We start from the raw sequence: 27,508 nt of genomic DNA on the forward strand, positions 1-27,508 counted from the left end.
TAAGAGCAAAATTATGTGGATTATCTATTCCAAATTGTATAAGTGTATTTAAACTGTCTGCTTATGCTGATGATGTTGCTGTTTTAATTAATGAGCAAAGAGATGTGAATATGTTGTTGGAAATTTTGAATGATTTTAAAGAGATATCTGCCACAAAAGTAAATTGGTCTAAGAGTGAAGCAGTACTGGTTGGAAGCTGGCTCAATGTAGAGCCAAAGCTCCCAGAAGGGTTAGAAGGTTTTAAGTAGTTGGGAGTGTTTTTGGGGAATGAAATGTTTATGCAGAAAAATGTTGAAGAAATTATTGAAAAGGTCGTCTTGTTAAATGGAAGTTTCTACTCCCTAAAATGTCATATAAGGGACTAGTATTGATCATCAACAACTTAATTGCATCTGCTCTTTGGCATCGATTAATTTGTGTGGACCCTTCACGAAATCTACTGCCAAGATTGCAATCAATTTTAATAGACTTCTTTTGGGACAAGATGCATTGGATACCTAAATCTGTTTTGTACCTACCCAAAGAGGAAGGAGGACATGGTTTAATGCATGTGCAGAGCAGAATAGCAGCCTTCAGGATTCAATTCATTCAAAGGCTGCTGAATGGTCCAATAGACTCAAGTTGGAAGTTTGTTGCTTGTGCCATTCTGCGAGGATTCAGAGGTTTGGACTTTGAGATCTTTATTCTGGTTGAATCCGGAAAAAATTGACTTGTCTAAATTTCCCTTCCCTTCCCTGTCGCCAGTTCTCTGGGGGTAAAGTCAAAACGCACAATGGCTAAATTGCGGGAAAAGTGGAAGTCAGCTCTTATACCTGAAGAAGTTAAATTGTTGGGTGAATATACTGAAGGTTTAATTGCCCCAAATTGTAATGATTCTTTTCCAGATTTGTACTTGTTAACTGATTTCAAAGAGTGTGAAGGTGTGTTTTTACAAGACAGTATTTTGTTTTTAATGGGGCCTAAGTCTGCATCTGGGAAAACTGTTTATAAGAGTTGTGTGAAGACCCTTAATAAAATATTTTTACGTAATAGAGTTGATACTCCTTGGTGCGCTGTTCTCCATTTAGGAGAGAACGTTAAACCAGAATGGACAGCTTTGTACAAAACACCTTTGTCAAAGAAAGTAGGAGACCTACAATGGAGAATCCTCCATGGCGCTATAGCTGTGAATGCTGTTGTTTCAATTATAAACCCAGGGAGTAGTGATGAATGTCCTTTTTGTTTCCAGAGGGAGACTGTATTTCATACCTTTTTGTATTGCAGGCTTGATTCACTGTTTCAAGTCTTAACTGGGTTATTTAATCGTTTTGATGAGACTTGTTTTTTTTTAGTTCTGTGTCATGTAGGGGTTGATTTATGTAATGTGTTTGATAATTGTAATAAAGATGTATTGAAATTCAAAATTCTCGCTCGCTCTCTCTCTCTGTGTGTGTGTGTGTGTGTGTCTGTGTGTGTCTCTGTCTCTGTGTGTCTCTCTCTGTCTGTGTGTGGCTCTCTCTGTGTGTCTCTGGGGCTCAGGGCAGAAGCAGAGCGTGAAGCGTCAGTTTAAAGTTGAAAGACAGGTAAGATGAAATATTTATATATTATATATAACATTACTATTAGTTTACCGTTTTACGGTAGAAATATGGCTATTTTGAGAGAGATTGAAGTTATGTGTGTGTGACTGTGCGTCTCTCTCTACAAATAATGAGGCTGTGAGCCGAGTTACTTCAAAACGGCGATTTTGTCAGTTATTCTGGGTAACGTTACACAACACAAGATCATCCTTCCGACAATCCTAGGTAATGTCCCGATTATCTTGGTGGATCAAAATATGATCTTATAATAATCTTAAGAGTGACTGAATCTGCTCGGAAGAGCATCAGAGGCGAATCGTAACTATTCAACATCCTCGATAGATCTGGACCAAAGTAATCACTCTCGAGGTTGTATTTATTTATTTATTCTGAATATGAATCTGTCATCTTCTCCTAGTGTCTTTAGGCACGTTTCATTTGTTTGATTCACAGGACCTGCTATATTTGGGTACTGACTGAGTTATGTTTGGCTACGCGCCATTTTTCACGAATGACTTTTGGGACTTTACCTTGTCCTTCCAACAAAGATGTTTACTTTTAGGGAACTATTCAGTTATTGCTAGTCAGCTGTGTTTGTTGGACATTGTCTCTAGTGTGGAAACTGTAAGTTCGTGTCATTCAGCGTTTGATGTTGTCATCTTTTCTGGAATTCATGTGGAAATTATTTTATAGTGAGTTGGATGGCTTCTGAATTTGCACAGTTGTTTTTTTGTTTGTTACTGCTGTTTTAGGAAGAAAATTCAATAAGTTGTTAACAAAAAAATATTTAACATTGAATATTTACGATCAGAAATCCTGATGTGGGGGGAAAATCCATACTTTTCTGGGCCTTAACAGTGGAATTCTAATGGATTCACAAGCTTCAAAATCAGTGTTCTAAAACAGTGGTTCTTAATCCTGTTCCTCTCATCCCCATCTGCTCTGCATCTCTCTCGCTCTCATTCAGATCATCAGCTCGTCACAGCTCCAGCAATGACCTGTGTTCCAGTTATACACTTTCTGTGAAAAATATCTGTTAATACACACTGCTACGAGAAGCATTAAACATGGACGCTAACATGGTTGCTGTGGTAGCGAGCAATAATTGCAGGCAAGCACTTATTACAAAAATACTACAACGCAATCATGTATTCTGCTGTTTTAAAGCTTTAATCGGGATAAAACCATATATTAGAAGCTAACAAAAGCAGCAGCATTTACAAATAACAGTGGATCTAAAAGTATGAGACAAAAACAAATAATAAAACCTACCATTCTGAAACGTCCTGTAACAGGTTCTGCACGATCCTCTTCACTAATATTCTCTTGGTCTCAATCGGGCTCAAATTGATAAGCAATATTGACGATGCCATTGTTTACAATACAACCGGAGCACATGCCACTGAGCTGAAGGGTGTGACGTTTCTAAATCTGCATTCGTGCACTAGGCTGTTTAGCAAATCACAACACGGCCAACCAATCTGAGCCCATCGTGTATTTCTGAGGGAGGGGCTTCATAAAACCAGGAAATAATCAGAGCGTTCATAGGAGAAGGGACAGAATGGTGTACAATAAAGGTAAATTATGTGATTTTTTTTTTTTTTTTCAGTCATATGACCAAGTCATAAGCCTATGGGGTAAAGTCTCAAAGGGATAGTTCACCCAAAAATGAAAATTTTATGTTTATCTGCTTACCCCTAGGGCATCCAAGATGTAGGTGACTTTCTCCAGTAGAACACAAACAAAGGTTTTTAACTCAAACCATTGCAGTCAGTCATATAAAGGCAGTCAATGGGACTCACGGCTTTAAGAGAAAAAAAACATACACAGACAAAACCAAGTTAAACTCTGCGGCTCGTGACGATACATTGAGGTCTACAGACACGAAATGATCAGTCTGTGCAAGAAACTGAACGGTAATTTGTATTTTTTATTTTTTTTTACCTGTGATCCACTACACTGTCCGACTGTCCTGAGCGCGTTCACAACAGCCGGCCCGTGACGCCTCTTCTTCTTCTTGCTTTATGGCAGATCGCAGACTTATAAGTGCATTAACACCACCTATCTCTCAAATGGACCATTGACACTCCTAATTGAGATTGTAGATGGAGTGTCAATGGTCCATTTGAGAGATAGGTGGCGGTAATGCACTTGTGTGTGTGTGTGTGATATATACATGCATATAGTATATGTATGTAGCCTATATGTGTGTGTTCTGTTTATTGAATGCAATTTCAATTATTCATATAATTGTTTACAGGTGAAAGAATCTGAATGTATTTTGCTTGAAAATGCACTACTTTGATAAAAATGCAGTTTTCTCAGTTTTTTTGTCCAAAATGTTATCTGCATCCAAGTGGTGATAAAACATGAGCACATGAAGATAGAATAAATAGTTTTCTTGTTTAAAAGCAGAGGTTTGGTTCTTTATTGTGATATATAATATGTTCATATATTCATAGCAGAAAATATTCTGAAGGCTGTCAAATTTAGGTGAAAATCATTAAAAATGCTGGCGGTGGCTGAAAACTTAAAAAAAAAAAAAAGGGGGAAAGAGTTAAACTAGTCATGGCAACTGAGACCACCCTCTTCTTTGAGACGTTCAGATACACTCAATTGCTTAAATAACAGGCTGATTTCAATGAGATGGTTGCCATGGAAAGTTGCTCTAACTATTAGGAACTGAACCTTTTTTGAATGCTGAGGGCTTGAGACCATCTTCGGTTTAAAGGTAAGATTTATATTTGTGTCATAAGTGTAAAGCTTGCAGCATATGTTTAGACTGGTGTCTTGCGTGTGTGTGTGTGTTTTTTGTTTTTTTAATGATTAACCAATAAATGCTGCACATCGATGTCAAACATTGTGAATGACTCCTGGAATACCTTGAAGGAGTGGGCGCAGATCTACAATGGCCTTTGTAATAATATTAATTATAATATTTCTTGAACAATTATTAATCAAAGTTACATTTATGCATGCTAGAGAATGTTGAATATGGCTTTAGTCTGCCTTTTTGAAGCTGCTCTCATTGTGTGTGTGAGACCATGCCCTATAAGGTTTAGAGCTGAGGCAACCTTGAAGTAAGATAAGTGTTTCTCTGCGTATTTTTGTTAGTATCTGTCTGTACAGGGAGAAGCTCAGACAGTCCCAGGACAAACGTTCCGCTGCCGATGTCCAGCGTTTCTTTGGAGAGATGTATTGTCTGACCTCTCATCACCAAAATAGTCATCAGAAGATATGCTTCCAGCTTGCGTCCATATGTGGAAATTGTCTAGGTTTTGGAGCCAATCAGAATTTTGCTGATTTATGCATTGACGCAATGAGCAACCTCTGTCAGGGTATAATTGTGGTGATTTGTGTATTGTAAAGCAGAGCGGCCTACGAACTCCATCGTGAGTGTTGAAGCTGTCTTCTGCAGATGAAACTGCAAACAGTTCTTCAGTAAATTTTTCTTTAATACATAGCATCTTTGATTCCTGGTCTTTGATCATCATACCTGGTCCGTGAGTTTTAACTGTAATTCCCCAACAACTTCATCAAAGGTGCACAACTGAGGATACACTAGTGAAAGAGTATGTTTTAATAACTGAATTTTCACCATTTGTTTTCTTCAAGTGATCGTTCCATGTCTCCTATATGCAGACTTGCAGCATGGCTAAGCGTGTGGCTGTGATTGGAGCAGGCAGCTCTGGACTGACCTCCATCAAATGCTGCTTGGATGAAGGGCTGGAGCCTGTGTGCTTTGAGAGCAGTGATGATATTGGAGGACTCTGGAAGTTTAAGGTTGAAATCAATTCAGTTTAAAAAAAAAAAAAAATTTGAACAGCGTAACAATAAAGGTGAAGTGTGTCATTTCTGTGCCATCCATGGTACCAAAATGAATTGGAAAATGACTGATACAGTGATAACTGACAAGAATGATTTTTAGCACGCTGTAATCTAAGTAATACAAGATTAAGTGCCAGAAGCTCATACCGTAACAATTTATACACTAACATTTTAATACAATAACATTCAAAAGTTTTGGGTAGATAATGTTTTTGAAAGAAGTTTCTCATGCTCACCAAGGCTGCATTTATTTAATCAAACATTCAGTAAAAACAAATTGTGATATTGTGAAACTATAAAATATATTTTAGTAAATTAAAATCTAATTTATTCCTGTGAAGGCAAAGCTGAATTTTCTGCAGCCATTACTCCAGTCTTCTGTGTCATGCTGATATTTTTGTGGAAACCACGATACATGTACATTTTTTTCAAGATTCTTTGATTAATAGAAAGTACAAAAAAATATAGCTGTTAAATAAAAAAATTAGAGCTGGTAAGCGATCCAAATTTTTTATCTAATTAATCGCACATCAGATTTGGCAGAATAAGTACTCCCAAAAGATCATTTAAAGTCATTGTTGTGTAAAGCAGTGGTTCTCAAAAATCACTCAATCCTGTCCTGGGGACCCCCAACCACAGCATATTTTGTATGTCTCCCTCATTTAACACGCCTGATTCAACTCATCAGCTCATTAGTAGAGTCTGCAAGACTTGAAATGGGTGTGGCCTATGAGAGAGGCATACAAAATATGTGGTGGCTGGGGGTCCCCAGGACAGGTTTGAGAACCACTGGTGTAAAGGATCAAACAGACATTTAAAAAAGTACCTTCAGCAAGAAAAATTGATTCAGCATAACATTTATTACATATACTCTCTTGGACCATGTTACAGAGCTAATCTATTAGTACGTTCAGAGTCATTGACTGTGTTTCCTGTTCATTTCACAGAAGCAACCTGATGAAGACCGTTGCAGCATTTATCGTTCTGTCATAGTGAACACCTCTAAAGAGATGATGTGCTACAGCGATTTCCCTGTGCCGGATCATTACCCCAACTACATACACAACTCTACATTGATGCAATATTTCAGACTCTATGCTGAGCATTTCAACCTGCTCCATCACATTCACTTTCAGGTAATAAACACCATGACATCACATCTGCTGATAGGGCTGTAACTATCGATTATTTTAGTAATAGAGTATTCCCATTATTCCATTGATTAATTGGATAAGAAGTCGTGTTTCTTTATTAAAGAACAATATTAGATATACAAGAGAAAATAAGATAGGTCTCTTAAAATAAACAAATAATTTGTTTCCTTTTTAGAAAAATAAATAGTTTTACTGCTGAAATTGCATACATTAATTACTGTTAAAACTAAACCCATTTAATGCATTTAATTGCCAAATTACATTCAAAATGCAAATACAAATATATAAATAAATAAAAATATAAAAATCTATTTCACATTACTATTAAAAAGGTACAAACTAAAACTAAGGCATAAATAAAATAAAAATAATAATACCTAAACAGCCTTTACTGTCTTCTTGGAAGGCTGTGTAGCTTTTGTAAGAGGCAAAAATCAGTGGACAGTAAGATAACATGGATCAAGAACAAGAGTCCATACACAATTTCTAAACACATTTTAAATTGATTTTTACATTTTATGGGCATTTTTATCTTTATGAAGCCTGTTTTTACTAAAAGTGTGCATCATCTTTTGAATCAAATTCTTACATTTAATCAGTCAATTCGAATAATAAGACATTTGGGCTGTTACACTCAAAAAAAGCTGGGTTACATACAACCCAGTGCTGGGTAAATATTGGATAGAACACATGCTGGGTGGTTTTCAACCAACAGCTGGGTTAAATTTTTAACCCAGCATTTTTTAGAGTGTACCAAACAAATGATATCAGTATCAACAAAATTAATCTTTGCAATGCAGAGAAAACACAGAAGCTGCATCTGAAGAGGCATTTAGATGTAGGCCTATTTACACACTATTTAATTCAGCTCAGAGGGACATGAATGCATTTAACCGGCAGTTACAAATGCATAAACAATATTTTGTTATTTTAAACATGAAACATTGAATACTGGTATTTACAATTATTTTAAAAATGAAAAGATACTTTAAATGTGAAATTAAAACCGCCAGTAGGTGGCAGCAAGTCACTGTTAATAAGTGAGTCTGATCCGAACCATTTAAACGGATGATGCATTCCGGAACGAAGCACCATCATGTTGCTCAGAGATGCAAAACAGCACTTTGACTGTGTTTGGAATAGTTTTTGTTGGCAAAATTGAGCACTACAGGCAATATGATGTCTGAAATGGAAGTATCTTAATATTAACTTCTTGTTTATTGAACTGTTGCATAAAATCAGTATCACATTTGTAATCATGCTGATTTTTAGAGGTGAAAACTGGCACTCTTCGTGTGATATTGACTAACTTTCTTTCTGTGGTATTTGTATGCATAACTGTACGGGGAGTGTGTCTGTGTGGCACAGAGAGAGAATAAGAAAATCAACATGAATTGTGCTTAGTCTTTCACAAAACATGGCTAACTTAGGGACATCATAACTAGCCACCTTATTGATTTACAGTCTTAAATATGCCTGTGTCCCAATGTGCATACTATCCACCCTATCTGCCCTAAAAATTACTAATATCACATAGAATTTAGCATGGATAGTGTGCACTGTGGGACGCAGGCTGTGTCGAGCTCTTATCGGGTTGTGCATCAGTAATAATGGTCCATGGGGAAACACAGTGTTCCATGTGTAGTTACAGTAAATGGACTTTTTTTTTTTATTCGAGTTACTCGAGGAATCTATTCAGCCCTATCTGCTGAGATTTCACCTCGTAGGAAATATTCTGGGATTTACAGTAGCGGAAAAAATTATTTGATCCCTTGCTAATTTTGTATGTTTGCCCACTGACAAACAAATGATCAGTCTTTAATTTTAATGGTAGCTTTATTTTATCAGTGAGAGACAGAATAACAACAAAAAAATCCAGAAAAATGCATTTCAAAAAAGTTATAAATTGATTTGCATTTTAATGAGTCAAATAAGTATTTGATCCTCTATCAATCAGCAAAATTTCTGGCTCCCAGGTGTCTTTTATACCGGTAAGGATCTGAGATTAGGAGCACTCTCTTAAAGGGTCTCTAAAAGGCACATTTAAAACAAATTTTAAAAAAATCACTAGCCTCGGTGGAAAAAAAGGCGGCCCGATTTATATTTAATTCAGAGATTCCTCTGCGTACCACTAGAGGAAGCTCACGTACCACACTTTGAGAACCACTGCCATAGAAAATCTGTGGAGGGAGCTGAAGGTTCAAGATGCCAAATGTCAGCCTCAAAACCTTAATGACTTGGAGAGAATCTGCAAAGAGGAGTGGGATAATATTCCTCTTGAGATGTGAGCAGCCAACTACAAGAAATGCCTGACCTCTGTGATTGCCAACAAGGGTTTGCCACCAAGTACTAAGTCATGTTTTGTGAAGGGGTCAAATACTAATTTAAATGCAAATCAATTTATAACATTTTTGAAATGCGAACATTTTTCTGTTATTATTCTGTCTCTCACTGTTCAAATAAGCCTACCATTAAAATTATAGACTGATAATTTCTTTCATCTTTCTTTCATATCTTTCATCCAATCAGATTTTAGGGTTAGAGGCTGGGACTATTAAACAACAGTGATGCTCCAGGATCACATAATTATTCTCACATAATTGTGTGTATTATTGTGTGTACTTTCTCAAGATCTATCATATTTTTGAGTGTTTGATGATAAATAGCATTCTCTGTGTAAAGTTGACCGGTAGCAGTCAGCCTCTGTGTGTGGTTGGGTGTATTTCAGACCACAGTTCGCAGTGTGAGACAAAGGCCTGATTTCTCTGACTCTGGTCAGTGGGAGGTGGTGACCGTGGACCGAGATGGACAAGAGAAGACATATGTGTTTGACGGTGTGCTAGTGTGTGCAGGACACTACACACAACCCATCAAACCCCTCTCAGACTTCCCAGGTGCTCACCTGATATTACCGCACTCTATCATCATATACACAGATTGTACAGCATTCAGCATTGTGTGTAGGACTAATTCCCTGCATGGCTCTGTATAATGGATTTAATATGTATATGGAAACATCAGTATATTATATAACTATTACTGTAATTTTATGTTCTGCAGGTATTGACACATTCCCAGGGGCAATAGTTCACAGTTGGGAATATAAGGACCCTGATCATTACCTTGGGAAGAGAGTTGTTGTCGTTGGGATTGGGAATTCTGGTGGAGACATTGCAGTGGAGCTCAGCAGAGCATGTGAGAAGGCAAGCAAGATTTAATAGTGTAATATCTAATGTAATATGTAAGTCTAATATATATATGTTAGGGCTGCATGATGCATCATTTCAGCATCGACAATGTGATGTGCATATTCTTAAAGGGGTCATCGGATGCCCATTTTACACAAGTTGATAGGATTCTTTAGGGTCTTAATGAAAAGTCTATAACATACTTTGGTTAAAATTTCTCAATGGTAGTGTAAAAAACACCTTCTTTACCCTGTCAAAATCAGCTCTGTTTTCAGCACACTGATCTAGTTCATGTTGCTTTAAATGCTAGTGAGCTCTGCTGACTCCACCCCCCCTCTTCCATGGGGTGAACTGCAAATGATCCCAAGCATACAGCCTCATCTGTAAAGCATGGTGGAGGTGGTGTCATGGCATGGGCATGCATGGCTGTCTCTGGAACGGGCCCTCTCAACTTTACTGATTGCAGAATAATGCAGCCAATTCCAGATATGTGTAGATTCCCTATTCGACCGCTCCATATACGTTGACGCGTCAGCCATCTCGCATTCACCATAATAATCAATGAATATTCAAAGATATACAAGCCTATAACTTGCTGTTGTAGACGCACACAGTCAATGCGCTCAAAGATTCGCAGACCGTTCCAAAAATGGTGAATGGCTTACGTATTGCAGCCCATAGAAACAGTTGTAATGAGGCATCTAGATACAGTGCCCTCCATAAGTATTGGAACAGTAAAGACAAAATTGCTCTGTTGCCTGTGGAGTCAAGACATTTGCAGATATGATTAAAAGATGAATATGAGACAAAACTACAGAATGTCACATTTTATTATTAGCTGTTTCAACACATACATGTTTTACCAAATAAAAAGAACAGCACTTTTAGAGTTCATCCCACTCAGTGAGCATAAGTATTGGGACAGTTGAACATAAGGCAGATATAAAAGATTAAAAGCTATTATTTAGTTGCAGATCTCTTGCGCACAATCACAGCAGTGAGTCTGTGACCCATAGACATCACCAGACTCTTGGTCTCATCCTTTGAAATACTTTTCTCAGCCTTTAATGCAGCCAATTCCAATTGTTGCTTGTTTTGGGGAGTTTCTGCCTTTACTCTCCTCTCCAGCTGGTGAAATTGATGTTCAATCGGATTTAGATTGACTTGGGCAATCTAAGACTTTTTATTTGCCCTTATAAATTCCTTGACTGAACTGGCAGGGTGTTTTGGGTCATTGTCCTGATGCAATATGAAGCACTTCCCAGGCAACAAGGCAAGATGGTTTTGTACCCTTCCAAATTCATTCTGCTACTGTCATCATACATTAAGTCATCAGTAAAGTAGAGAGGGCCTGTTCCAGAGGCAGCCATGCATGCCCATGCCATGACACCACCTCCACCATGCTTTACAGATGAGGCTGTATACTTGGGATCATTTGCAGTTCCCTTTTTTCTCCACACTTTTGCTTTCCCATCTCTTAGATAAAGGTTAATCTTTGACTCATTGGTCCATAAACACAGTTCCAAAACTCTTCTGGCTCACCTTTGTGCTTTTTTGCAAACTCTAATCTTGCCTTTCTATTTTTGGTGCTGGTCAGAGGTTTGCATCTTGCTGTGTAGCATCTGTAATTCTGTGTCAAAGTCTCCTGAGGACAGTAAATTGTCAGCGCATCACCCCAGCTTTCTGGAAGTTGTTGGTGATTTTACAAACATGTCTTTTTAGAATTCATTTTCACAGTTTTTATGATTTGTCTGTCATCAACTACTGTTGTTTTCTCAGCCGACCAGGTAGTTGTTGGTTGCTGGTGTCGCTGGTGGTTTCCAAACTCTTGATTTCTCCATGCCCTTTGTTTTTGCTATAGCTCTAATTGACTTCCTCTTTTCGTTTAGCATCCAAATTGCTTGCTTTTCTCTCAAAGTCAGCTCCCTCATCTTCATCCTGGTTTGTGTGTGTCATCATCAAATGCAAGATTGAGAATATAGAAGTAATGGATATAACTGATACAATATATTCCCTGCTTTTAATATCTGAAGAATTAATGCAACAGGACACAGCTGATCACTTAGAAAGACCTGTGAGGCAACTGTTCCAATACTTATGCTCACATCAGATGAAACTATGAAAGTGCTGAACTTCTTAGCTGGTAAAACATCTGTGTTGAATCACCCAATAATAAAATGTGACATTCTGTAGTGTTGTCTCATATCTTTTAATCATATTTGTAAATGTATGACTTCACAGCCAACAGAGCAATTTTGTCTTCACTGTTCCAAAACTTTTGGAGGGAACTGTATGTGTATATATATATATATATATATATATATGTATATGTATATGTATATATATGTATATGTATATATATGTGTATATATATATATATATATATATATGTGTGTGTGTAATATATATATTCACTCATTCACTTCTTCTGTAGATAAAGCTGGATCACGAATGATTCGGGCAAACATAGACGCATTTATGTAGATCGGGGATCGGCGCATTCCCTTCAAAACAAAAGTAACGTTAATCCTCTGCGTTTTCAGCGGCTCAGATATCAGGAGTAAATGACGACTGCTATATTCATTTTTACATCCAACAACTAGACACTTCAATCACTTAACCTGAGACATCTTGTCTTCCCCTGCACTGGAGTCGACACAATGGCGGACGGATGACATCCCACTCAGTTCAATCAGCTCATTTAGGGCAGGTCTAAGATAGTTCACAGATAGGTCTTGTCAATCAACTATTGTGGGGAGGGCCTGTACAGAACTACTTCATTCTGACAGGAACCTCAGAACAACCTGATCTGAGAAAGGGGGATTTTAAAATAGGGATTTAAAAAAAAAAAAAACACTGGGTGGATTTTTATAATTATAGGATGGATGTGTACACACACTTCCAACACACATTTATGTTCATACAACTTGTAAAGTGAATTTTGCATCCGATGAGCTCTTTAATTGTCACATTGCAGGAGGTGCGATGCAGGGCAAATCATATACATATTTTGTGTTTGATTCAAAAGAAAAAAACTCGCACGGTTCTGTATTTGCCTGATATAAAATAATTCTGGTTTAAGGGTTCTTAAAAAACTATTTTGGTTACAAAGCACACGTTTGTTGCTTAACATTTTTGACATGCAGTCTTTGCGTGCATATGGTGAAATAAACGAGGAATGGGAGAAAAGCAACAAAATGGAAGATTTGTTTGCAAAAAAGAAACCCATTGTCAGTTATGTGGAAATATTTTCCCTACAGAAAGGATGATGTTGGAGTTAGTTCAAGTTCCCTATCGATACTCCACTCGTACTGCATCTTGCTAAAGACGCTATGGGAAAAAGCCTTTTTTCTCCTTTACTGAAGCCTTATTCAATCACGCAGTGAAACTGCACGATCATTGGTTCGTTCAGTGTGTTAAAAACGAACCAATGTGTCGGCAGCAGAGCTGCACGAGCCTATGGCGACGGAGCCCGCCAGATCCCGCCAGAATGGGCGGGGTTATCTGGCTATATAATCGGCCGTCTCGCCATAGGATCCTCAGATTTCTTCTCCTTCAGCGACGACATCTTGCCTTCGCTGATCCCAAGAAGCCGCCTCGCCGTTGACACGCCTCGCAGCTGAGCCAGAGACCTCCTGCCAGCTGAGATGCCGCTTTCACCGCGCTCCAGCCCCGCAGAAGCCCCGGGAATCCTGCACGATGCAGAAGAGCAATGAGCGCGCGCCGCGTGTCTGGGTCTCGCCCACGCACTGACTGCGCGCTTACCGAGACGGAATGCTCGTTCGAGTATGAGTCTCGCTCTCGTTTCTCCCGTTTCTCCTCTCTCAGCAAAGCTCGGAAAATGAAACATCAGAGCCACGGAGCTTCCTGCAGCGCTCTGATCCGCCGATGTTCACACGTGAGAATCAGAGCTCCTCCTCCATTGAGCGGCTCTATTCTCTTTGGCGGACCGGAGTGGAAAGCTGCGTGTGCGTCACTGAGACGGCGCTCACACAGGCAGCCTGCTTTCACCGAAAGCCGGGCTTTGCCCTGATTTGCTCGCAGCCCTCTATGTAGCAGGCCCCGCCTCCCCCGCTTCTCTTCTCCCAGTCACCTCGGAGACAGGAACAGCAGCTCGGGAGGCTGAGCAATCAGGTTTGAGTGATTTTTCGCGCCGGCATAGCCCCGTGTGTTTCACTCTGCATACAGCGCTTGATCTGCCAGCGCATGTGGATTAGCGCCTCTCATTACATTGAGTGACTCAATCCTTCTCCTTCTGCGCGCATTGTAAAATGCTGCGCTGGGCCCCCCCCCCCAATCACGTTTCTTTTCTCCCAGTCACCTCGGAGAAAAAGACGGTAAAATCGCGGGGCTGGGCGTTCAGGCTTGAGTGATTTTTCGCGCGTGGTCTCCACTTCTGTAGACGGCAAGAACGCTCACGTTCTACTTTCAGAAATGATGACGCTGTTGGAAAAAGGAGCCATAGAAATGGTTCCTCCAGCTCAGAGCGAATCAGGCTTTTACAGCCGTTACTTCCTCGTTCCCAAGAAGGATGGCGGCCTCCGGCCCATCCTCGATTTCAGACGCCTGAATCGCGCCCTCATGAGAAGGTCGTTCAGGATGATCACACTGAAGCAGATCCTCTCGCAAATTCGCTCCGAGGACTGGTTCTGTTCCCTGGACCTCAAAGACGCATACTTTCACGTCCAGATAGCCCCCCATCACAGACGATTCTTGAGATTCGCCTTCGTGGGAGTGGCTTATCAGTAAACGGTCCTTCCCTTTGGACTGTCCCTGGCCCCACACACTTTTACGAAGTGCATGGACGCGGCTCTTTCCCCTCTCAGGCAGATGGGAATCCGCATTCTCAATTACCTCGACGACTGGCTCCTTCTGGCCCAGTCAGAGGTACAACTACTTTCACACAGAGCCCTCCTCCTCAGCCACCTAGAATGCCTGGGGCTCAGGGTCAATTTTGCCAAGAGCGCGCTGTTTCCCAGCCGACGGGGGTCGTTTCTGGGAACAGTTTTGGACTCAGCTCAGATGAGAGCTGTGCTAGCACCGGAACGAGCTCTGGCCATTCAAAAGCTCGCAGCCTCCTTCCAGAGCAGCACCGCTCGCCCCGTCAAAACGTTTCAGAAGATGCTGGGCCTCATGGCCGCAGCATCGCCGGTGCTACTGTTGGGCCTGCTTCGCATGCGGCCCCTTCAGCGCTGGTTGAAACCATGGCTTCCGGTCCACGCATGGCGACACGGTTGCCTACATATCAGGGTGAGCCAGGCCTGTGTAACAGCCCTGGCCCCCTGGAAGAACCCACGATGGTTCAGAAAGGGTGTGACCATAGGGATGGTCTGCAGCAGGAAAGTTGTCACGACAGACGCCTCTAACATGGGTTTGGGGGCGCTGTGCGAAGGCAAATCGACCTTTGGCCTTTGGTCGAACGCGGAGCAGAACCTCCACACCAACTGCTTAGAAATGCTAGCAGTGTGTCGAGCCTGCCAGTTTTTCCAGCCAGAGCTAAAGGGACGACATGTGCTGATCCGCTCAGACAACATGTCATTGGTGTCCTACGTAAATCACCAGGGAGGTCTCTCCTCGAAGCGCCTCTTCCTTATGGTAGAGCGACTTCTGGAGTGGGCTCAGCTCAACTTGCGCTCGCTGAGAGCAGCACATTTGCCAAGCAGATTGAACCAAGAAGCGGATATGTTATCACGGAGCAACGTCCCCTCAGAAGAGTGGATGCTCCATCCGCAGACGGTTCGAATGATCTGGAGAATCTTTGGAGGCGAAAAGGTCTACTTCGGCCTTGCCAAAGACAACTCTCACTGCCCAGCCTATTATTCGAAGGTCAAGGACGCGTTGGCCCACGACTGGCCCAACCTCCTCCTATATGCATTCCCTCCGATCGCTCTGATTCATCAGGCGAATCAGGGAACAACGACACAAGGTCTTGTTGGTGGCCCCCCTGTGGGAGAACCAGCCTTGGATGTCAGAGCTGACCCAGCTGCTAACCGCAGCCCCCTGGCCCATGCCCCTGAGACGAGATCTCCTCTCTCAGGCGAACGGTTTGTGGCACCTTCGTCCCAAACTGTGGGCGCTTCACCTCTGGCCGCTCAACGGGAGCCTACCAGCCTCCCAGAGCGAGTGATAAATACCATTTCTGAGGCTAGAGCCCTGTCTACGAGACGCCTCTATGCCCTTAAATGGGCAGTTTTCTCCGAATGGTGTCTAAACCGCAGTGAGGACCCCCCTACAGCTGAGTTGGCGGTGATTCTGTCCTTCCTGCAGGAACTGCTGGATAAAGGACGCTCTCCACACTCAGGGTGTTCGTATCGGCTATAGCGGCCTTTCACGCCCCTATCGCGGGCCAATCAGTGGGCAGGGACAATGCTGTCGTCCGCTTTCTAAGGGGTGCCAAGAGGCTGAATCCGCCTCGGCCCCTTACTGTCCCTACATGGGACTTACCCACTGTGCTCCTTTTGAGCCGCTCCAGTCCACGAACCTTCGGTCACTGTCGCTGAAGACTGCTCTGCTACTAGCACTAGCGTCAGTCAAGCGAGTAGGAGACCTGCAGGCGCTCTCTGTGAGCCCTGCCTGCCTGGAATTTGGGCCAAACGACTCCAAGGTCGTCCTAAAACCAAGGCATGGATACGTACCTAAGGTACTTTCCACTCCGTTCAGAGCTCAGGTTATCACACTCTCCTTGCTTCCTCCCTCCGAGGAGGACTGTGAGTTAATTTTGTTATGCCCTGTTAGAGCCCTACAGATCTACTTTGAGCGTTCCGCCTCCTTCAGGCGCACGGAACAGCTCTTTGTTAGCTTCGGTAACCGCGCCAAAGGGCTTCCGGTCATGAAGAAGAGACTCTCTAAGTGGATAGTGGATGCCATTACGCTGGCTTACTCTTCCTTGGGCCTTCAATGCCCCATTGGAGTACGAGCCCATTCGACTAGAGGCATTGCCTCGTCATGGGCCTGGTCTAGCGGTGTGTCCATTACAGGCATTTGTGCGGCGGCCGGCTGGGCCTCGCCGTCCACATTTGCAAGGTTTTATAAGCTGGATGTACCGGCCTTGCAGGCCAGGGTTCTATCTGCTTAGATGAGTACTGTGGGAACAACCCTAATGTAGAACTCTTGGCTGCACGGGCACTCAGCTCTCTGATGGGTTCCTTACATATCTCAGCCCTAAAAGTGCTGAGTATAAGAGGAATACATGGAATGACCCGGGCCGAGCGTGACCTCTACGAGCTCAGCTCGCTTTAGCCCCGAGTATACTATTATACTTCCCTCTGAGCATGGAATGCTTATGGAGCTATTTTACACTGTCGTTCCTCTACCATAGCACGGCGTGATTGAATTGTGTTCCCATAGCGTCTTTAGCAAGACGCAGTATGAGTGGAGTATCGATAGGGAACGTACTCGGTTACTTTCGTAACCTCGGTTCCCTGAGATACGGAACGAGTACTGCGTACTTTGCCGTGCCAGGTAGCTGCACGACTCAGTCGTTGCTTCAGTCGAAGTAAACCTGAGGATCCTATGGCGAGGCGGCCGATTTATATAGCCAGATAACCCCGCCCATTCTGGCGGGATCTGGCGAGCTCCGTCGCCATAGGCTCGTGCAGCTCCGCTGCCGACACATTGGTTCGTTTTTAACACACTGCACGAACCAATGATCGTGCAGTTTCACTGCGTGATTGAATAAGGCTTCAGTAAAGGAGAAAAAAGGCTTTTTCCCATAGCATCTTTAGCAAGACGCAGTACTCGTTCCGTATCTCAGGGAACCGAGGTTACGATAGTAACCGAGTACGTTTTCCTTCTTTTCCCCGCTTTCCTTCACTTTTAAATAGCTTGTAAATGCCGTGCGCATTTTGAAGTAGCGTCAAAATTGGCGTCAATTGGACAATAACAAAACAGTACAACGACAAACTCGCTTATATTAAACCAAATGCTTTTATTAACAAAACAAATAAAAATATACCATGCTATAGGCCTAATACAAAATAAATAACTTTTAAAGTTATACTATAAAAATTTTAAATCAGCATACACTGTGGAACCAAATAAATAAGAATTTTTTAGCAAAATGAAAATGAAAGCTTGGAGGCAACAGCTTGGCATCCAAAATAATGCCAAACAGGCATTTTTGCATTTAATTTCTAAACTAAGTCTTCCTTCCTTCTGCTCATGTGATAAATGAAATCTGACTCCTGGTGCTGATCTGTGATGTGACTGTCGTTCGGCACGCTACTTTGAGCAGCCATGTTCAATTTTTAAATTGTATTGTCTGTTCTCTAACTGAACTAAGTTATTTTTATTGCTATAATAAATCTAAATGACACCGGTGGGCGGTGCCGCGGTGGAAAAGTGACGTAACCGGTGCTGCGTCTTAACACCGGTAACACCTATCGCAGCAAGCCTACTGCACTTCATTCACAAATGAGCGCCCATATTTTAGGATAAGAAGCAACATTCATTATTAATGTCATAACATATTAGATCCCTGATTTGCCTGAATTGATAGTGAATAAGGTGAATCAAATATTGTATTAAATAACTCAAAATAATGCAAAAATTAAAGTCATTTTCAGGGTTTTTATTAGTATACTTTTTTTAAATTGTATTTTCTATGAAGATGCCTACAAAATCAACCCAATTATTCTAGAATTATTTATTTAGTTTTTGAGCAGTTCAAGATATCTGATGAACATTCCTGTATTTCTACACATCGTAAAATATATAGCAGAAAAAAGATATTGCAATGTCAGTTTTTTTCAAATATCGTGCAGCCCTAATATTTTAATTTTTTACAGATATTTTCATCTATTTTTAGGTTCTCGGCAGGGTCAAAATCATAATGGAAATATGATTATCAATTGAATGATAGGTGCTATTTTTATGGCCTAATTGATTATTGTTTTTAAATTAAATAATTCATAAAAATATCATTGCTTCTGGCAGCAAAATAAATAAATTAGTGCTGATCGCATCCAAAATACGTTTGTTTTTTTTTACATAATATGTGTGTGTGTGTGTGTGTGTGTGTGTGTGCATGTTTATGTGGTTTATGAGGACACAAATTTGTATAATGACATGGGTATGACAGAGGTATTACAATATGAAGGTGGTTTATGAGGACACTGCCTATGTCCCCGTAATTCAAAATGCTTAAAAACATACTAAATGGTGTTTTTTTGAAAATCTAAAAATGCACAAAGTCTCCTGTGAGGGCTAAGTTTAGGTGTAGGGTTGGTGTAGGGCAATAGCACACACAGTTTGTTCAGTATAAAAACCATTACGCCTATGGAGAGTCCCCATAAACCACAAAAACCAACGTGTGTGTATATATTTAAAATATAAACAACTTATAAGAAAATAAGTTGTGTTTATATTTTTTGTCTACGTAATATATGCATGTACTGTGTATATTTATTATGTATATAAATACACACACATAATGTACATTTCGAGAATCAAAACAAAACAATAAAAAAATCATCATCATAATATTGGCATCTAAGCCATTTTTTCAATGCCTTCTAAAAACCTTCTAAACTTCTAATCATCTTTAAATTTCCTGGCAACCTGTTCCACAAGCTAGGAAGTACAAAATCAGTAAGATGCCCCTTGTGGAGTAACTGTGAACATCTCTCACTCTCTATTAAAATAATCAAATATTTAGGGACAACCCCATACACAGTCCTACGTACCATGCACAGATGAATCTGAGAAACTCGATCTTCTACATTTAACCACCCAATAATCTCAAAATGAGAAGTGTCAAGATGAGATCTCATGGGGAGGTTCAAAATAAGCCTTATAGCCCCATTTTGAGCAGTCTGAAGCCTATGTTTCAGGTGCTTTAAGACACCAAGAACAACATGCATAGTCAAAATATGGTTGAATTAAAGCATTTGCCAGAGTTAACATCGCTTTCTTGTCCAGAAACCTTGAGATTCTGGCCAAGAAACATACTCTTTGATTTACCTTGATGATAACCTTTTGCACTTGGCCCACTCCCGACAAGTGGCAATCCAACAAACAACCAAGGTAACTAACTGATTCCTTTACATTAATCTCATTATCTCCAACTAAAACCTTAAAACCAGGAGATCTTTTCAATCTTATTTTTGACCCAAACAATATGGCTTCTGTTTTGCCTAAGTGAAGCGATAGCCTATTGTCTAACATCCACCTGCTGACATTCGATAGTTCTACACTATTCAAGGATTTTTTCAACTATGTTCTTATCTTTATATGAAACCAATAACGCTGAATCATCTGCATATAAACAAAGTTCACATGAACATACAGACTTAAGGTCATTTATATATATAAGGAAAAAAAGTGGACTCAAGACACTCCCTTGAGGAACCCCACGTTCTATACATTGTGGTTGTTACATTGTACCTCCAATATCCACCACCTGCTTCCTATCCTTCAGATAAGAACTCACCCATTTGACAGCTAAGTCATTAAAACCAATGGCTTTTAATTTGCATACCAAAATACCATGGTCAACTGTATCAAAGGCCTTCTGTAAATCTAACATGACCATACCACAAAAATAACCTTTATCTACCAACCTCCTTATATGGTCTATTAGATACAGTATACAGGTGTCAGTAGAATGAGATTTACGAAAGCCAGACTGAAAGTCATATAATAGATTGCGTGATGCTAAATATTTATCAGTCTGTTCAAAGATAATCTTTTCAATTATCTTTGACAGACTACACAGAATAGAAACAGGTCTGTATTTTTCATATTCTAATTTACTCCCTTATATAAAGGAATTACTCTGGCAAATTTAAAATCATTGGGGCAATGTCCTTGCTCAATAGACATGTTTATAATATGTAGGGCCCTATGAAATCCGTTTTATTTTTTCTCAAATTCCGTTTTATTTTTTTTCAAATTCCGTTTTTTTGGATTTATTTTTAGCCCTTTCGGATTTTTCGGATTTGTTTGTTTTCTTTTCACTTCTAAGCAGTATTGACCTTTAAAAATTCAGTTACACAAACTCACAATTCAGCTTTTTTATTTAAACTGTTAATAAAGCACATTCAAAATTCTCCAAAATTCAGCCAAATCTCTGGCCAAAAATAACAGTAACATGAAGGTAACAGTTACAAAGTAGGGTTGATGAATATTAAATTAAAGAATAATTGTAACCATGCTGCAGGGAGACAGAAACATTGAAACAACGATATGTGCCTGTCAGAACGCCAACACAAAGACATATTACAGTCAATTAATGTCAATATTACAACAAAAAAAAACTTAGCGTGTGTTGATGTGCAGCCTAGAGTTTTCTTGAGCCGCTCCCGCTGAGTGTCTGACCATTACCGCCCGCTCCCGCAACGTGTGTGTCCCGCTCCCGCAAACATTCTAATATTGTATATCATTTTCGCGCTATTAATAAGTGAAATCACATTTGAATGAGCGCTCGCAGTTCACTTTCACTTTCGATTACACGATCACGCACACTCTGTGTAAAGAGAGCACATCTTTACAGTGCGTGAATTAGACACGTTGATATTCTGATCATATTTATTTCCGAGAACATTTTACCAATTCCAAACCACATCAATCTTATCAGGAGCCACTCGCTTCGACATTTTTTTCCTTGCGCGGGAACGTAAGGACGTATGGTTACTAGGCAACATGTTTAACAATGCCATTTGGCCACGGTTTAGGTAGAGACCTTTCTACGTTTGTTGTTTTAAACTGAAAAAAATGAGAAAGAGGTAAAAATTAAATTTATTTAATATGTCAACAAAATATATGCATATTCCGTGCGATTCCGAGAATTCCGTTTTCATGTGTAAATTCCGTGATTCCGTCCGCGTTTTCCGCATCACGGAAATCATAGGGCCCTAAATATGGGTAATACATGGGGTGATAACCTCAGCAGCATCTCTTAAGAATCTGGCTGGAATATTGTCAAGGCCAGTGGCTTTAGAGCTATTTAAATTAAGCTTCTCAAGTACAAGTTATTTAGTTTTCAAAAGAGAAGCCATTTACTTTGACCTCTTGCTGAGAATAAAAGTCAACAAAATGGCTTTCACCATACTGCCCTGACGGGTCAGGTAGTTTTTCCACCAGTTTACTAGCAACTGATGAGAAATAGTTGTTAAAACTATCTGCCACTGTCACATTATTCCCCAAATCAAGTGTTATGTTACTAGTTTTTGTTTTCAGCCTGTTACTGTAACCCAGCTGCTTGAGGGACTTCCATAACTTACTTGAATCATTTCTATATTCCACAATTTTCTCATTAAAATTAACCACTAATCTATTCACTTCATTTCTCACCTTCTTATACTCTGCCCAACTCTGATCATCCTTATTTCTCCTAAATATACCATACTTCTTATTTCTCAACCTAATAGCCTCGAGAATATCATCATTTATCCAAGGTTCTGTCCTCTGTTTAACTCTTACTACCTTAAATGGTGCTAAATTATCTACAGCTTCTAAAAACATACATTTAAATATAAAACGTGCTTTATCAACATCATTACATTACAACACAGCAGACCAGTTTTTTAAATTCAAACAGTCATCAAATGCTTCTTTGCTATACCTTTTTAGTGACCTAATTCTTATGGAACTATGACAATTGAGCACTGCTTTCTTTATCTTTCGAGTACAGAAAACAATAGAATGATCTGAAGCATATTCCCATTCACAATTTTGAGCACTTCAGGGTGATTATGAACATGAAATTATCCAGCCATGGCTTCCTGTTTCAGAGAAATATAAATAGGAGGGAAAACAAAGTCCAAATTCCCTTAATCATCCATCACAATGAGAAAAAAGCAAAGAATATATTCCTGATGTGCTGTATTTTTAATGTTGTGGGCCTATATTTCTGCTGGAGGTCCTGGACATCTTGTTTAGACACATGGCATCATGGATTCTATCAAATACCAACAGATAAAAAATCAATAAGTGACTGACTCAGTTAGAAATCTTATAATGAGCCAATTTTGGACAATAATCCAAACACAAACCTTAAAAACAACACAAAATTGGGTCACTGAGCACAAAACCAAGCTTCTGCTATGGCCATTCCAGTCCTCTGATCTGAACCCTGTAGAAAATGAGTGGGCTGAACTGAAGAGGAGAAGCACCATCATGGAGCTGTGAATCTAAAGGGTCTGGAGTGATTCTGGATGAAGGAATGGTCTCTGATCTCTTGTCAGGTGGTCTCTAACCTCATCAGGCATTATAGGAGAAAATTCCTATACTATTTTGGCAAATGGAGGTTTCAAAAAGTATTGAATAAAAGGGTGCCGTTAATTGTGGCCAATGTGTATTAGAGAAAAACATTTATTTCATAATGATATTTCCTCCCATTTTAAATTCTTATTCTCCAATGAAAGGTTAGATTTTTGTGAATTGAAATAAAAGATCAAAAGGATTAAAAATGCAGATAAATTTTCACAGCCTTCTTTGATCATATTTACCAAGGGTGCCAATAATTCTGACCACGACTGTATATAATATAGATTATATGAATATAAATATATACATGTGAATGCATGTAAATATTCTCGAAATATACATTGTGTGTGTGTATTTATATATGCATAATAAATATACACAGTACACGCGCATATATTATGTAGACAAAAACTTTTTTTTTGGATGCGATTTAATCGTTTGACTAAAATACATTTCAAAAGAGGACAAATTTAAAAAGAGCAATGGATTATGGTAGAATTCCAAGGTACAGTATGTAACAACTTATTGTCAACTAGGGGTGTGCGATATGGACAAAAAATGATGTCTCGATATTTTCTGGGATTTTATCAATTACTATAATTAGACGGAATTTTGCTGAGTGTGTTATTGTGCTGGTATCTTAAGGACTGCCATGGACAGCTGCAGTTTTTAATATTTATCAATTATGTCACAGCAGTTATAGAAATGAATCTTTTTCAGTAAATTTTTATGTTTATAAAGCCATTTTATGTTTATATCATCTTTTGAGTCAAATTCTTATATTTAATCAGTCAATTAGAATAATAAGTAGGGATGCTCCGATACCACTTTTTCCAGTACTCAGCTGATGCTGATACTTTTATTTTTGGTACTTATTTCTGATACAGAGTACCCATTTTCATTGTATTTGTAAATTTTTTAAATATTGGGTACAGAAACCAAAAGAATATGTATAATGTTAGTTGGTTAACTTCATTTATCAAATAGATATATCCTTCAGTTATTTTCACACTATATTATGACCATTAATATTTTATATTTTTACAAGTATTTTACAAGTTTTAGTTACTTTCACTGTTCATTTTATTTGCTCTATGGTACATCATCTTTAATTTAATAGCATTAGAGCTGCTCAGTATTGTACACTGTAAAAAATGATCGTGATTTTAACGGTAAAAAACTGTGAAAATGCTACGGTAAAAACCTGTTACATGGTTAACGGACAGTTCCTGTAAAATTTACAGGGAAAACCCGTAAACTGACGTTCCCAGAATTCCCTGCATTCCATTTCAAATTCTGTTTGAATTTGACATTGTTTTCTTTGAAATAACTGTTTCTTCTTAGTTTTTTCTTATCGGTTATGTTTATTAGGGTTGTATGTTACATCTAATGTTGTTAAATTAATGTTTATAGCATATTTCAGTTTAATGAGTCTCACCATGATGGTGTTTAGTGCTTGTGTGAATGACACTGTGCACCTTCTATATATTCTATTGTTTAAAAGTTGCTTGTGATGGGCTTTGGCTCATCATGTGACTTTCTCATCATCACCTGCATTTGGTGGTTATCAGTGTATTTCAAAGGAACAAAACAGATTTCAGTACTTTAATAGGTTGGTATATTAAGATTATATCAGTTAAAGAAATTACGGTGTTTAACTGTAAATTTAAGTTAAAACCGTAAAACCTAAAACGTTGCTACCGTATTTTTTACGGTAGAATTCTGGTAACCACAGCTGCCAGTTTTTTTTTCCGTAAATTTTACGGATTTTTTTTTACAGTGATCACGCGTTTTGCTGTAATAATGCAGGGAACCACTCGTTATAAATCTTTCAGAAATATAAGTAGCCTTTTTTCATCTGGAACATGCTGTGATTTGTATTCCAAACTATTCCATTCCACGACCCACCTAGACAAGTATAATCTATTTCAAGACCCACCAAAGTATATGCAATATATGATTTAAAACATGCAATTTGAAAAATCCCTGGCCTAGCGCATTTACACTGGCTGATAGTTACACTTTCGCCATAAAGTCGTGTATGCCTAAGTTTGAAAGTAAATGTTGGTTATAATGAATGCCCCTATAAATGTTGTTTTATATTTACAATTTCGTTTTAATCCAAATGATGCGTGTGCTAAGTGAGCGAACTTCAGAGATCACGCAACAGAAGTGTGCTCGCTCTCTCTCTCTCTTTTTCTCGCTCTCAATTCAATTCAATATGTGCTTTATTGGCATGACAATTGTTACAATAAATACATGTATGTATATATAATTAAACAAAATAGAACAAATCAATTCTACAAATTCTAGAATTATGTGAACAATTTAATAATATAGTTAGGGCAGCTGGTGAGGAAGTGTTGCTCTGTCTCCACTTCCCCATGGGTACAGTATGGGCACAATCTTACTAGTATATATGTGTATATATATATATATACCCTCCCCCCCCCCAACAGAATCTACAATAACCTCTCTACTTCAACAACCTGTCACTCACATGAGATTGTAGCAATTACCAAACCAATCCGAAATGGACAAAATCAAGTCCCACACTATTTTTTGTTTGTTTGAGAAGCTGGTTTATACCTGACAATAGGGGAAAATAGATTTTCATTTGAGGCCAACTTTAAAGTTTCTACATCTACCCCTTCTAAATCAATGCATATATCATCAAACTCTATGTCCATATGGCTGATTTGTATCTCCATTTTACCACCTCAGTTCTGAATATGTGTTTACTCTCTTGGTTCTCATTAGTATTATCCTATTTTGACAAGCTTAAATTCAATCTTGCCTATCCACTTAAATAAGTTTGTTTTGCTGTTCCTGTTTTTCACTCTTTTAGACCTTCCTGAGTACCCGGAAAGGTGCTTGGGTCATAGGTCGTGTGGTCGATCAAGGGCTTCCTCTAGATATGACAATGATGACACGAGCTCGAGATCTGATTTACGGCCTCCTGCCTCGAGCTCTGCTCAACTGGATTTGGGAGAGAAGCCTCAATCAGAGACACGACCACAAGCTGTATGGACTACAGCCTGCTCACAGGTGAAGGGCCAAAACATGATCCTCAAAGATTCTTACCAAACTCTTTTCATCGTTGATGATTAAATTAAAGCCCTGACAGTTTAAAAATTACCTCATGATTCACAGTGACCTTTACCCATGTTTTGTGATTCCAGGGTGCTCGACCATCGTGTCATTATAAATGATGACCTCCCAGGTCGTATTCTGGTTGGGGAACTGGTGATGAAACCAAATGTGCAAAAGTTTCAAGGCTCGACTGTGGTCTTTGATGATGGGACTGTAGAAGAGAAGATTGATGCAGTGATCTTATGCACAGGATATGATTATAAATTCCCCTTCCTCCCTGCCTCCTTAAACTCTGGTTCTGATGGAGATGTGAAACTCTACAGAAGAGTCTTCCCTCCATCTCTTGAGCGTCCAACACTGGCCATCATGGGCCTGCTGCAGACCAAAGGGTCAATCATGCCAGCTGTAGAGCTACAGGCACGCTGGGCCACCAGGGTCATTGCAGGTAATGAGCAACCAAAATAAGTCATGAAAAAAAATCATTTTGTGATTTGTAGGTGAAGTAAATATATAGAATCATATGAAACATATTTTTATGTGATTATGGGTTAAAAATATATATATATATATATATATATATTAATTTGCCTGCTCTTCAAGGACTAAACCATCTTCCTCCAGCTGAGAAAATGGATAAAATAATTGAGGAAGACGTACAAGCAAATATAAAGAGGTAATGATTTATTCACCTGGATGATAATTTCACATAGGTTTTATTTTGACAATCTGCTATCTCTCCACAGTTACCCCTGTCCCAAGCTGGCTGCCCTTCAAGTGGACTACATCCCTTACCTAGACGCAATAGCAAAGGAAGTGGGTGTCCGTCCCAACATTGCTTGGCTGCTCCTGAGGGACCCTGCTGTTGGTTTGAGGGTTTTCTTCGGGCCCTGTACTCCCTACCAGTTTCGACTGAGTGGACCGGGGCACTGGAAAGGTGCCCGTCAGGCCATCCTTACCCAATGGGATCGTGTGGCCAAACCCATGAAGACACGGCCCATTCCAGAACCTTCATCCTTCAGTGTATTTTTTTGGCTGGGCCTGTCAGGAGGGGCTGCAGTGATTTTTGCTTTAATGGCAATGCAAAAGAAGATCCCACTCTTTCTGAATATGAATTAGATCCCATAGATATCCCACACTCAGTTTTTGGGTAGCTCTGTTTTGTGTTTACACTTTAACCTAATTGTTTCTTAATCTAATTCTTGGAGTTCATTATCTTGTGAAATCCATGTAAAAAGTTATATTTTTAATTCTTGTCTTAAACAAGTGTATTTTTTGTTCTTAGTTTTATCTCAAAACAAATGCTCTGCCATATATCCAAACATAATGATCTTTTTTTGTGTTTTGTTCTGTTTTTAAACCAGGTAATGTAGTGATATGTCTTTTGACAATCATCACAGAAGTAAAGTGTCAGCATTTTCATTACTCTAATATGCGTTTAAATAAAAAAGTGGTTGGAGAAGCCTGAGTCTGTCAGGGCTGG

At 39.4% G+C, this 27,508-nt stretch overlaps 1 protein-coding gene across 3 annotated transcripts; it reads left to right on the forward strand.

Annotated features, from left to right (window-relative positions):
* The first annotated feature begins 1,430 nt into the window (after positions 1-1,430).
* LOC306843709 (flavin-containing monooxygenase 5-like) lies at positions 1,431-27,492 on the forward strand. 3 transcript variants are annotated; one of them, XM_079375342.1, is made up of 10 exons: positions 1,500-1,562; positions 5,024-5,101; positions 5,202-5,342; positions 6,335-6,523; positions 9,270-9,435; positions 9,602-9,744; positions 25,784-25,983; positions 26,118-26,473; positions 26,629-26,701; positions 26,772-27,485. In XM_079375342.1, exons 3-10 carry the CDS (start codon positions 5,211-5,213, stop codon positions 27,142-27,144), a joined length of 1,632 nt encoding a protein of 543 aa, XP_079231468.1. In that variant the 5' UTR covers positions 1,500-1,562; positions 5,024-5,101; positions 5,202-5,210; the 3' UTR covers positions 27,145-27,485. The 3 variants fall into 3 exon arrangements, with proteins under 3 accessions (XP_079231467.1, XP_079231469.1, XP_079231468.1); XM_079375341.1 differs by lacking the exon at positions 5,024-5,101 and having other exon boundaries at positions 1,431-1,562; positions 26,772-27,492; XM_079375343.1 differs by lacking the exon at positions 5,024-5,101 and having other exon boundaries at positions 1,489-1,562; positions 6,338-6,523.
* The last annotated feature ends 16 nt before the right edge of the window (positions 27,493-27,508 follow it).

The sequence above is a fragment of the Barbus barbus genome (assembly GCF_936440315.1).
Source record: "Barbus barbus genome assembly, chromosome: 24".
In the NCBI taxonomy this organism is placed as follows: domain Eukaryota; kingdom Metazoa; phylum Chordata; class Actinopteri; order Cypriniformes; family Cyprinidae; genus Barbus; species Barbus barbus.